Source organism: Pempheris klunzingeri, chromosome 19 (genome assembly GCF_042242105.1).
Source record: "Pempheris klunzingeri isolate RE-2024b chromosome 19, fPemKlu1.hap1, whole genome shotgun sequence".
In the NCBI taxonomy this organism is placed as follows: Eukaryota; Metazoa; Chordata; class Actinopteri; order Acropomatiformes; family Pempheridae; genus Pempheris; species Pempheris klunzingeri.
Window position 1 is genome coordinate 4,031,845 of NC_092030.1, and position 13,812 is coordinate 4,045,656.

The 13,812-nt window shown below is 39.5% G+C and overlaps 1 protein-coding gene across 1 annotated transcript in view; it reads left to right on the forward strand.

The window, feature by feature from the left end:
* Window positions 1-902: 902 nt before the first annotated feature.
* The window catches only part of cntfr (ciliary neurotrophic factor receptor), a 121,806-nt gene continuing 108,896 nt past the window's right edge, over window positions 903-13,812 (forward strand). Inside the window, exon 1 of the mRNA XM_070850680.1 lies at window positions 903-984. Within this exon, the coding sequence (XP_070706781.1) occupies window positions 903-984 (82 nt within the window). The remainder of the gene's footprint in view (window positions 985-13,812) is intronic.

Genomic DNA, 13,812 nt, shown 5'->3' on the forward strand with positions numbered 1-13,812 from the left:
TGACTAGGAGTGTGTGTATCCTATAAGCTGTCCTATAGCATACTAAAGTGAGCTTAAGAGGTGCTGGACTATGTTAGCTTTAGACAAAGCCAGACTAACTGTTTCTCCATTTCCACTCTTTGTGCTAAGCTAAGTTAGCCAGCTGCAGGTCGTAGCTCCGTATTTACCACACACATGTGAGAGTGGTATCAGTTTTCTCCTCTCAGCAAAAGCTGAGCTTTTCTTTACTGTATGATTTTACTGTATGCATGTCTTCTCATCCCAACCTCCAAAATAAAACAAATTACATCTGCCATTTAAACAAGACAACGGAAAGCAGGAACATAAAAAAAGAAGGAGCGAATGATTGTTTTTTAAACAAGAAATACTTAAACTTCAGGTTATAAACATTTTATGTGAGACAGCAATGAGGCTTTTTTTTTTTGCATGTGTTGTTTTGCATGAAGGCTGTGCGTTTGTTTATGGTGTGCTATACCTTTAAGAGCTGCCGGCCATAGCCCATCCCAGAGAGGATGGACCCATTAGGCTGATGAACAGAAAGAGAGAGAGAGAGAAAGAAAGAAAGGGAGAGAGAGAGGTGATACAGTCAAAAGGATAACAACAGTGAGAGAAGTAAAGAAAGGAATGCAATTTGAAATAAGGGAGTTAAATGAGTTGGAAGAAACCATCTGAGGATAGAGAAAAAGGTCACTCAGGGGACCATAAGAGTGAAAGCAAATAGAGAGACACTGAGACATACAGAGGGAAGACAGGAAGCAGCTATCTCTCCATCTCTTACATGGTGTTGTAGGCGTCTATGGGTCTGTCAGTCAATCAGGACGACAGGCAGACGCACTCTCTCGCCAGCTCTCTGTCTCTCGCACGCGCTCACACTGATGACTTTGCTGTGTGTGTGTCTACAGATGGCAAACCTTGTGACATCGTTGTGCTGTGTAGTTCTGGCCGCGGTGGTGGTAGCCTATGCTCAGAGACGCAGTCAGATTGGTGAGTATGCATTTTATCCTCCATTATCCTTCATTATGCCGTACCTCTTAGCTGCTGAGGCCTACTCTTCATGCTTTATCTTGTCTGGTCAACCCTAGTGTGCTCCTCTCTATCCTCAAAAAGTGAATGCCGTTTGTTTTCTCTCTTCTTTTTCACTTTCTCACATTCGGTCTCACTGTCCTTTACTCTACTATGATCTTCTTTGCTCTTCTCTTCCAGATTATGACTTTCCTTTCTTCTAGTCTTGCTGTACCACTCTATTGAGTTCTACAGATACATTCTTCTCTACTATGCTCTACTTTTTCAGCCTCTCAACTCCACTTAAATGATTCCACTTTGTGTTTGCTCAAAGTGTTTGTAAGATTCACTTTGTGTTCCTGGATTTTATCTGTATCATTTAGCCAGTCTGAGCTACAGTAGCTGGTTACTGACTGTCAATGGTCAACAGTGCAGCAGAAAAATAGAAAAGTACATGTGAGGAAGGTGGAATTGGCTTTTCCTCACTCACAAACAGAGAAACAATAGCTGACCCAATCAGGTTGTCATCCTTCACTGCATGGTGCTAATATTGTGGCCACATTACCAAGGCTACCTCCATAACAAATAAGGGTTCAACAAAGACGGCAGTCAGGTCAACTGGTGATCATGAGCATGTTTCAAATGATTTGTGTACTGAGGTTTTGAGGGAGACAAGAGAAGCTGAAAGGGCCTACATAATGCAGTGACTGCTCTTCACACAAGATGCATGACCATAAATTAGACCATGTGTGTGTGTGTGTGTGTGTGTGTTTAACAGGGGAGCCAATTTGTCACTTGACTTTTAGTGAATAGTGGCCTTGGCTTATTAGCCAATGAGGGTGGGCTGTTTCAGTCAGCTGACTTGAAGAAATCGTCTAAGTCAATAAGTCCCCAGTGACGCACATTACTATGTCACGAGGGTCATACACACACTAACACACACAAACACACACACAAGTGCACACACTCACATGAAAACAGAGCAGAAATGTCTTAGGAAACAGGAATGTTGTCTTTGGGGATTAGGTGAAAGCAGCAGAGAAGGTAAGTGAAAGAGGGAGTTGGAAAGGAAAACAAAAGAGGAAAAGTGGATGAAGACTGGAAGAAATTGAGAAAATATAGAAACAATTAAAAACAACCAGAAACAGACTGATTGAGAATGAAAGTGAGACTGACTAACAATTAACGTTTGATGGGAAACATGCAGCATAAAGCAGTGAGTAAATGACAGCTGTGCCCCAAACAGTTCTGTATGTTTAAACAGTGTCCCCAAATAATTGTGAAAACTAATTTTCTTTAACACAGGAGCAGGTATTGGCTATGATAGGAGTTGATGTTCCTTATTCTAGTAGATACAACTTATTTCTTTAATAAACAAATTGAAAATTGAGTTAACTTGTCACAACAAGACCTTCAGTGTATATTTTAGATGTATTGTGCTGTTTGTACTATTCAGAAAAGCAGAAAGAAAGAATGGTAGAGCGAGCAAGTAAAGTAAAGAGAGAAGAAGGTGAAAGTGGAACACTTAAGGGAATAACAGATATGGATAGAGGGGGGGATGAAAACATGAATAGAAGAAAGAGAGCTATGTCTATGGGAAGAACTGTGTGTGTGTGTGTGTGTGTGTGTGTGTGTGTATAAGTGTATAGTTGTCACTGTCTATCACTTGTTTATTTGTGCTACGTAAAATCAGCTGCCACATGCACACACATATACACACAATGCTAATGCATATATCTATCCAAAAACACAAATGTCAAGACAATATAGCACACATGCATAATCACATAACAGCAATAATATTACCAGTGTGTCCAATTACAGCCCTACATGTTGTGCACACACACACACACACACACACACAGACGCATACATACAGCTGTCTGTCTGAAAGTGCCTTGTTTCTCTGACAAACTGCTAGCCAGTTTGATTGACAGGATTCCCTGGGGTATGCCCCACTAGGAGGAGAGAATGTAAAACACACACACAACACACACACAAAGTAACGCTTGTGTGCACACGCATACACTGTCAATACAGACGGATTGGAGAGGCGGTGAACTCTGGTTAGGTCTGACTCAATTTGTACAAAATGCACATACAGAGGAAGGCAGACACTGTCTTGGTGTGTACTTTGGGGTGTGCATGTGTGTGTTTGTGTGCGTGACACAGAGTGTAGAGGAAATCCATTTGAGACTTCATAATTAATGACAGCAGTTTGTTAGCGAACAAAACCAATGAGAAACGCTGGTGGAAAACATCCGCAGACTTGAGTCAAACAAACAGATACAAGCCCCACATATACAGAAGTCAGTGTTATCTGGCAGGGGGAGACATGGAAAGGTAAAGAGAGCCAGAATAAGGAAAGAAAGACAGAGACGTGGCAGAAAGACACACAGACAGGGAATGACACAGGATGGAGCAAGATGGCAAACATGGCAAGAGCTTATTTGAACAGTAGAGAGCAACAAATAGTGTGTGTGGAACAGCACTGGACAGAAAGCATTCATGAAAAAATATCCTTTTGAGAGTTGATTAATTTTGTGAAAGATATTATTATCATTTTGTATGCAGTAAATGTTGGACATTGCCCAAACCTTCAGGTAATATTCATTTAAAAAACATAAATAAAAGCCAAACATTGTGATTCAGCAGTCACCAATTAATTCAAAATGATCTTGAATTATTTTACTGCAGCAGGTACTTGTGAGTACAAGGCTCAGGAAAATAATTTGTTAAAAAGGGGAACAAAAAAAAATCATCTACTTCATGAATGTATTAGCGATAGTCATATAAAACACAGCAATGTTACAAAAACTATGTGGGGAATGTAATTGGTCACATATTTAACACATTAACATTAACACAGTATATTTACATGGGTATTGCACTGCATTGTATTTCTTTAACAACAAGACTCCTCCCCCCCAGTAGAGAAACTTTTTTTTTGATACTGAGTTCATTGCATGTGCCATTTCCATTCAGCTTTTGTAACGTGATTCATGTTGTCTCAAAAAGGGGAAAAAAAAAACTGTTGTGGATGGAAGCCTTCGCAATGGAAAAGGCAGTCCCTTAATGAAACATCACTTGAAACAACTGAGGAAAAAGAAAATAATTGAAAGCTATGAACCCGCAGAGAGAAAAGGAGTAAGACTCGGAGGTCATGCTAATTAAGCTTAGTTGAATGAGAATTTGATTTTTGATTGCCAGTGAAAAATAGATGATGAGCTGGTTAGAGTGGGACAGGAAAGATATCGGGTGGGTGGAACAGACACAAGACAGATATGGGGAAAGACATGAGAGAATACAGAACAGATGACAGATGAAGAGACAAGAGAGAGCGAGCGTGGGAGACGCGGAGTCAGAGAGGGGCAATGCTGATAACAGTCAGTTATTCAGACAGTTTTTATGCTATATTACTTATACACATATACACACATTATCCCTGTTACCCATATGAAGACGTAAAACTTTGCTGTGGCCTCAGAATAAACTCCATTCTTAACATCCCAACCAGTGCAAACTGATAACAAAGAGTGTCTATGTCAACATGAATTTCCAGGAATTTATAGGTTTTAGCGTCCGTCTTAACTGTAAAGTACTTCTCTGCTCTCCTTCAGCAAGATGCAGAATGTGAACTAGTACCAGAGAGGGTGTAGTGATCTGCTGACTCTGACCTCTGAACCTCTCTTTGGCCAAGGAGGAGGATAGAAAAAACACTTCAAGGATGAATAACATCATTTTTATTCATCAGTATTAGATAGAAAGCAGTTTGCTCTGCTAGCAGGACTTAAGTTCATGAAAAATAGAACATGTTTTCAAATGTAAGCCTATAGGCAGGATAGTCTCATGGTGATGAGGTGTGCAGCATCAGTGTTTACTAGCTGTCCAGCCTTGAGTAGTCAGAATAAAGTCATTATTTGACATTTTATTGTGCAGAAGGGTCCTGCTCTGTTGCCGTAGGTTGTGAATCTGTGTGGTAATGTGTCTAATTCCTAAGGATGATCCAGCTGAATCAGCTCTGATCATGTGGTATGTCTTGTTTTACATTTTTATTTCTTCTTTCTTTGAAACATATATGGCTTTTTTGAACACTGCTGCTCATTCATTGGTGGCTCATCATGCTGCCGCCAGTGCTGATGTTCTCTTTGTGTTTGTGTCAGTTCAGGTTAACCTCATTTTGCAAAGAGTCTAATTATAATTGGATATATTTTGGACCAGTTCAGACTGTCCTTGGGTCCTCTCTAAATCACCACGTTGGTTTTATGTAGGTTTTTAATATGTCTGTTTTGAAACAGGTCCAAGCCCTATTAAGTTTTCACTTATGTCACTTGAAATACTGTAAATTCAGGAAACCAAGCAAGACAGATAAGGTGAACACATTATTTTGATGTTCTAATGATGGAAAAACTGACAAGAAAAAAGAATATTCCTGCTTATGGTTCATCTTCATACACAGACACAAAAAACTAGATTGTCAAATTAAACAAATTGCATTAATCATGGCTCCTCTGGAAGTCTCTGTTTCTTGCAGATTGTTCTCTTCCAGTGGTGATACAATCACTCACATTACACACAAAGTGGATCCTCTCATGCACGGAGAAACTGAGGATGGATCAGACATGGCCAAAATGGGCCTTATTTTCTTTCGCTACTTGTCTTAATCTCTTTATGTCTCCTTCTGCATCTTCATTAGTCTCTGTACATCCTTCTGTCTGTGTATTTCACACTGTCTCACTTTAATCCCAAGCTATACCAGAAAGTCCTAACCAAAGCACTACAATGCTATCACCTTAAGCAGTTAAGTACAAGCACAAGAAAAACTACCAATGAGCAAAGCACAAGAGCATTCAGTGGCAGAGGAGAACAAAACAAAAAATAAAGAAACTCAAACACAGGATAAAGATGTGGTGTGTGTGTGTGTGTGTGTGTGTGTGTGTGTGTGTGTGTGTGTGTGTGTGTGTGTGTGTGAATGTGGTGACATCATGCTGTTGACTGAGAGAGCATGGTATTTATGGGAGTCCATATCCTGATTGAGAGACAAACGTTTCCACTCATAATCATTCCCTCAATCTCTCCCTCCCTCTCCCTCTATGTCTTTGTGCCTCTCTATTCCCCCTCTCTCCTCCTCTCTTGCTCGCTCAGTGCCTTCTCCTCTTCCTCCACTGTCCACATCATCCTCACTTGTCACTCTTCCTTTTCCTTCATAACTGCCATCCTTACTAATTAATAATCCACTTACTAATTACATCCTCTCTCTGCATCTTTTTTTCCCTCCAATCCATTGCTGCTTCCCTCTCCTCCTTTCCTGTCTCTCAATCCATCGCACAGTTGGTCAACAGCAGATTTATCGCCCATGACATCATGCGCCGCTGACGCTACACCGCTGTCACTAAATGTTTTTGCGCGTCTCATCTCTGCCCTTAGCTGAGCTTCTTTACCTCGCACAGATTCCATGTAATTAAGGGAAGAGAGACGGAGATCAGGAAGCCGAATGGCAGAGGGAAAGGGAGCGAATGAGAGACAGCGGGAGAGTAGGAGGTTAACTCTTATACTAATTCCATGGTATTACAGCTGTCAAGGCTGTATTTATTTCTTGAGCATTCGACACGTGCTGCTGTGACTTTCCAACATGCCTGGGCGTACGTTTTGCTTCTCTACAGCCTTATTTATCCACACCCTTGTGAATGGATCATGTTAAATGTTCAAATTAAATTAATACTTATGTTTTTTTTTAACAACCCCCCCCTCCCAATCATAATGACAGCCAAGTGTAACCTAATTCATGTGCATGTGCAGATGCTAATACAAGCGGATATAATTAGCATTGATAGCTACAGCACTCTAAAAGCAAGATGGAAAATAGATATACCATTATATAATAGTATATCTATTTATGGGATAATTATATATCTTTTCAGGTTATTATTTATCTTTAAACCCAGTACATGTCACTGTAAGTAATTAGCTTTCTGTAGCTTTTAGTCTAAATGTTAATGTAGCATATCATGCAGGAATGGAAAGTAACTACTGTGATTGGAGGTGTAATTATGTTGCTTTTTCATGTTCTTTCACCTAAGTGTACTTTTTCAACTATTGCAATTTGAAATGCAACAATTGCAAAGTGGCCAAGCATTCTGCTCACTTGGGAGAATTCTTCATTTAGGTTTGATGGTCAAGTGATTTTCATAATAACACAGAAGAAATGGAACAAAACAGGTGCAAAGAACCAGGCTATTACATGACCATGTGTTTATATATAGGGTACCATAACGATAGAGACAGAAAAGTCAATGCAAGTAAGACAAAGTTACTGGGTTTAAATGGATATTGGACTAAAACGATCTCCCTGTCAAAACACAGAACAGGCTGGCCAAACTAAGATTTCTTATGATAAAAGCACTCGAAACATCAGATGCTGTTTGTATTTTGTGTAGACTTTTAGAAGTACAGAAGACAAATTTAAAGATAGAACTTATTCATGGAATCTTCCTTCTCTCTGATTTGTCAACAGAGGAAAAGAGACAGCTGCTGTGAAAAGAGTAAATAAGCACAAAGATTGATGACTGTGTGAAGGGTGTCTGTTTGTATGTTTTATATGTGTAAGCCATGTATTTGCCGGCAGGGAACCTTGAACGCACTCATTATCCTGAGTAGCACTCAGTGTAATCATTGTTCCCTGTTTGGCACACTGTTTGTATTAAATTCAAGATGGAGCTTAACCAGTTGATTGACTGACTGGATTGGCAGATGGATTACACTCAGACTGACTGGATGACTGGCAGGGATGCAAAGAAAAGTAATATTAATCCCATTCAGTCATGGCTTTGAAATGCAAGAAGAAAAGGAAAACATTTCGCCAAAGAGGAATAAAAGACACCACAATAATATTTTAAAATCAAAACAAGAAAAAAAAATCACATTTATAAAATGTGTTCATATGCAGTTGTGAAACAGTAAATATCCTGAGTCTTTGTGCCCCAAATTATCCAAATGTAACACTTTTTGACCAGGATCCTAGTAACTTTAATTGAATATTCTTCATTATTAATGCCATTATGGAAACCAGCAAAACCCTAAAATGCTTTGTCTTACCCTTGATACCCCTGCAGGCTGATTCACCAGCTCACTGGCTGATTAGATGGTTGGCTGCCTCACAAACTGTTTAGTTAACTGATTGGCTGATGAATTCTCTTTGGTTAGCAGAACCTAACAGTGTTGCATCCCTTTTGGAGGACCTGCAAGTGAGCAGATTGAGGACCGAGTGACTACTTGGCCGACTGATTTGCCTGTCTGATTGCAGAGACATGGAGAAGATACATCAGCTGATTGACACTGATATGGAGGTTATGTTGTTGCCTCTTGATTGGCTGCCTAGATTACACTACTGGCTGTTTAACTGAATAGTGGTTGGTCTTGGCCACGTGAAAGAGGCATTTGTAAAAGGGAAAATATAATAACGATGATTTATATTGGAGTGCTAAAACAATTAGTAAGTGGCATGTGGAGAAGGAGGAGGAAGGAGGAAGATAGATAATAGAGTGTATCAAAAAGTTCTTATTTGAAATAGGAAGAAATATAAAGAGAAAACAGAATGTCTCTAACATCATAGTTGAGTTGGCGTGTATGTGGATTGGCACCAGGGTCTCTAAGACATCCAGTAAGTGACAAGAAGTGTGAAATGTTACGCTGATACACACATAAACATAATTTTAATTTAAATCTGAATCCTTTGATTTGAATCCTTTCAAATGGTGCTGTTATTGTTTGTGTGAGTAATTACATTTGTAAGTAACTTTTGTGTGGTTGATCAATGTTCACAACGTGTGGCTTAAACCCAAAAATGAGATGAGGAGCAGCAAAGAAAATGTTTGTCCGGCACATTGAAATAACGCGTGCAGCCTATGAGATTGTTTTACCAGACAAGACTCAACACATTGACTTTTTCGTCCTTATTATCTTCATCGTTCTGAATTAATGGATGGATATTATATTATCAACCTGACATTGGATCCAAAACCGAACTGTTACTGGACACATAATCCTCAATCATCTTTTTTGTCCTAAATGTGTGTCACACATCATGAATTTAAGTGAAAAACAAAAGACAAAATGTGAGATATGAGAAAACAAATATCCATGGAATCCATTGCTGTTTGGTAGTCAATGGTCTGTAATTGGTCCAGTATAGATGCAGGGTTCCCGACTGTCTGATAAAATCTGTCTGCTAATGGACCATTTCCAACCAATCACAGTGCTTTATGCTAAGATATGGAATCTCAGAATCTCACTGTCTGAGACGGAGCGTTTGTGCGTGTTTGCACCGTGAGTGTGTATATGTACGTGTGTGTATGTTTGTGTATGTTCTTTCCATCTCTTTTAACTGATTATTTTTTTAAGAGGGATTCCCAGTAAAGCTTTGATCAAGGTTCTCTCTCTCTCTGATGGCTCCTTCCCAAAAATCTGGAGCAGTTAAAAACATTGTACATCCATTACAACATTATTTACAACACATTTTGGTCTACAATTCACAATACAATATGGCAGGCAACACCAGTAGCTTTGTCCATATTATCACTAACCTTTCTTCTTGTTGACCCTGGTGTACTGACAGATGATATACCTGTTGTGCTGAGGAGATGCAAGGGAGATTTCAGGGATTTATTTAGTGGTGACTAGTGACAAATTCAGCTTTAAGGTCACCTCAGCTCCTTCAGGTTTTGTAATATGCTATATATCATTTGACTTAAGTCATTTGGCCTTATTTGGTCGGATTCTATAATCACCGAGGGATGGCCCAGTGCTGTCCCTCTACTATAGAGATTACTTTATTATATCAATCATACTCTGTCATCCTCAATGACAAAGTAATGATTGTCCTTATATTATTTGAGTCTCAGAATGGTTTTACAAAAGGTAGTGCCTGTATTGAAACAATTTGTTTAGAATGCATGTGAAATCATTATTTGACCATTTGTTTCAGCACAAATGTACGGCGATGTACGGTTTCATAGCAAGAGAGGACTGTGACTCAGAGTTGAGGAAAGCATTGTCTACCTTTTGAAGTGTCCTTGGGCAAGACAACGAAAGCAACAGTTGTGTATGACTGACCCTGATCTCTGACTTCCTTGTGTTGCAGTGAGCAAAGCAGAACTTGCACTGTTACATTACTCATCAACCCCTCAAAGGCCCAGAGAACGCAGAGTCTAGATCCCACACAAATCCCTCTACTCTCATTTTATCCACTCCTGATATGCCCTCAAAAGGAGCACGATATGGGAGATGAGCAGTGTCATGTTTTCTTTGCCATGTCTTCCCACCGCATTGTTTTATCTGTCCATGCTACTGTCTTTGTCGTCACCATCTCTCTTCCAAGCTCCCCACCTCTCTTAGTATCACTTTCCTTAACAATATTTACCAGATAAAACCTAGTTCCATGATCTTTGACATTCAACACCTGAAAGTGGAAGTCACAGAGTTCCTTTTTTCATGTCTCTCTCTCTGACTTTCCCTCTGCCTGCCCAGCTCTCCTTTAAACACACCGTCAAGATAAAAGTGGAGGCAGGACAAAGAGGATGCGCAGGTGTAGCTGTGCTTGAACAACACTGTACTGCGTCAGCCAGAATATAAACTACACCACGGATGGTAGAATTCATTAAAATAACAGAATAATGTGTGTGTGTGTGTGTGTGTTTGTCTAATGTGAGTCATTAATGGAAGAGTATTCTAATGAGGCTCACAGCAGGTCAGGCCAGCCAGTGTTTAATGACAAATAAATAGTGAACAGAGTGCTGCAATGGCTTAAGGGTCAGGCAGCATTTAGCATTTTGGAGATGGAACAACACATTTTGTTACTGAGAGTTTTATTCATTATTTTATTCAGGAAGACGCACGTACAGCAGTGCATCTGTTATTCACTGGTTGTGATAAATCTTACCTAAAAGATGTGTTTGACTTTTTACTATAACTCTATAACTCTTCAGGCATGTTTGCATGTATGTTTCTGCCAGTTGATTGGTGAACCCCTCATAATTTTACCAGGAATTTTTTAATCGCCACTTTACTGACCTGACTCCATATTGTATGTGTGGCTTGGTTAACACATATGTGACTCCCGACATACAGGCGTCTCTAATCATTAACAAGTGCCAGCATTAATGTGTGGGAGAGACTGAATGCACGAATATGAATTTGTTGTCTGAAATTCTGAGTATAAGCTCTGTCGTCTGTGTGCAAGCGTGTGGTTCAGTGAACTTTTCCATGTGGCTATCATAATGCCCTGATTAACTTTCCACTTCCCTATTGTGCAGCTAATGAGTGTGTGTGTGTGTGTGTGTGTGTGTGTGTGTGTGAGTGTGTGTGTGCGCGTCTCTTTGTTTGCATTTGTGTGTGAGCATAATAGCAGGAAATAAAAGCAGACATAAAGTAGAGGTAAATATTTGGAAAGATTAGGAACTTTAAGTTGCAAGTTATTAACCTTACTTTGGAGGAAGCTGTAGTTCTAACACGCTGTGACTGGCCCCAAGGATTTCAGCTTATTTCCAACTACTGCACCATACAAATAGAAACCTCAGCACTTTTGCTTCTGTATGCAAACTGTATATCACGCTGTGTGAAAGGCATCCTGAATATACAAACAGTGCAGTTAATCTTAAATGTGATGTCATAGCTCATTTTTCAAAAAGTGAAAACACTGCTTATGAGAGCAAGTCTTCAGTGCATCTTGTCATTTGTGCATCTTGCTGTAGGACTACTGTCACTTGTGTGACAGACTGATGGTTTTCAAAAGATGGTTTACATGGTCCAAAATAGCTGTTATTTCTTTTTTAGATTAAATAAGAAAAGAAAATCCTATACACTCCTGGAATTTAGAGAGCAGACTAAAGCCAAGTCAGTGTTGGAAACAAAAGAGCTGCCTGCACTTTCAAAGAAATCAACTTAACAAATCAATTTATTTTAGTCATTAAAAAAGGCATTTCATTTGTAGATGAACAGAATGTCCCCTCAACTGAATTGAGTGACCATTTGCAAGATAGATTTTCTGTTTCCAGAGCCATTTTGTTGATTCCAGCCCATTAAATCTCAAGTTGTGTTTTCTTGTGCCATTAAAATCACTGAGCCCCCACTAGTCCTCCCAATTCCTCCTGATAGACTGTTCAATAAGTTGATGTTGCCAGGAAGCTAATGTAATTCCAGCCAGTATGAGCAGAGTTTTTGGCTAATGTTGCTTTGCAATAAAACTTTGTTCCAAGACATTGGAACTGAATCACCAGAGGCTTAAAAGGGGTCTTGGACCCCTCAATGGTGCAACACTTCTAAATATACACATTTAATTTGATCTATAGTGAAGAGAAAGGCTTCAGTGTGATGCATTGTGGGGAAAAAGCAGAAGAGTGGCAGGGGGGAAAGATTGCCATTTATCACACTGAACCTTAGTATAATTCAATTCAGCTCAACTTTATTGTCATTCCTCTCAACTTAAATCACTCGGCTTAACTCAAGTTCACAAAGAAACAAGAAAAAACTATCTGAGTGCAATGATGCAAGTGAGAGTGGAATGAAAACAATAAATGCCAAGACAGAACCCAGACAAGTAGACAAAACAGTGAAGCCAAATATTCACAGTATTGTGAAAGTGACTGGTGGATAGGATTTAATAATAATGGTAATACCTCATCCAGAATGGGCTGATGAAAATAAAGAGTAGAAATTTTGCATTCAATCCAAGTAATACCTTCAAAAAATAAGTCAAAGTCAGAGATGGATTGGTCTTGCAGTACAAACAGATCCACAGACAATGCTTCACTGTATTCTGATGGGAATTATTAAAATGGATCTGATAACTGTGTGTATGACAGATTAAAGCCTGAGAAAACATATCGATAAAGTTATATTAAGAAGGACACTGCCCTGAACTCCCTTTAGTCTGGGACCCTGCCACAGCTTAATATTTAGCTCTTCTGTCTCCCACACCAGCCAGACAGGTTGTCACAAGTCATGTGTCCTTTTTGAGGTTGGGTGCATGACTTTCAGCAAGGCAGTAAAACCCTGTCCTTAACATCTCAGGATCAGTCAATTAAAATGATAAAATAAATATGAAACACAAATGTCTTTACCTAGAGTGGATTCTATCTTTGATTGTGTTGGATGCTTGTTTTCTATCAGGAATAATGTGTATATGTATGTATATTTATTTTTTTCTGTGCAGTCTGAAGTACCAAAGGTCTGTCTTGTGCTGTCACATCGTGCTTGTGTGTCTGTCACTTTGTATTTCTTAGAAAACTTTTTAGAAAGAGAATTTCTAGGTATATGGCACCGCTGCGAGCAAAAACCTGCGTGGCAAAGAAAGAAAGCCACATTGTCAACTTAAAAAAAAAGTGGGGGGGGGGAGTAGGGACACTACATCTCTGAAAGAGCTGTTTGTCCTTCTAGAGTAGAGACGACAAAAGAGAGTAGAACAGAGGGAAAGTGTACTGTGTATGTCCGTTTGTGTGCCTGTTCGTGTGTTTGTGTATTTATTGCCTATGACATTGTGCAAGGACAGTCCTATCTCTCCCGGTTGAAGTGTGATTTCCTGTGTAGGAATGGGTACATGCGGAAAACCATTAGCTCCAAAACCTTCATACTGTATTGTCTGGGGACAATAGCCTCCCTGCACTCCTTTCAAATTCAAATTCCCAAAGCTTTCTTGTCCATCACGCTGACAAAACATTGACTATAGCTCAGAGATATTGAAAGTCCACAGAGGCTTAAAGGATTGTGGCGTGACAAGAAATTCTTTCTTCACATGGGAGAAAATATGCACGCACA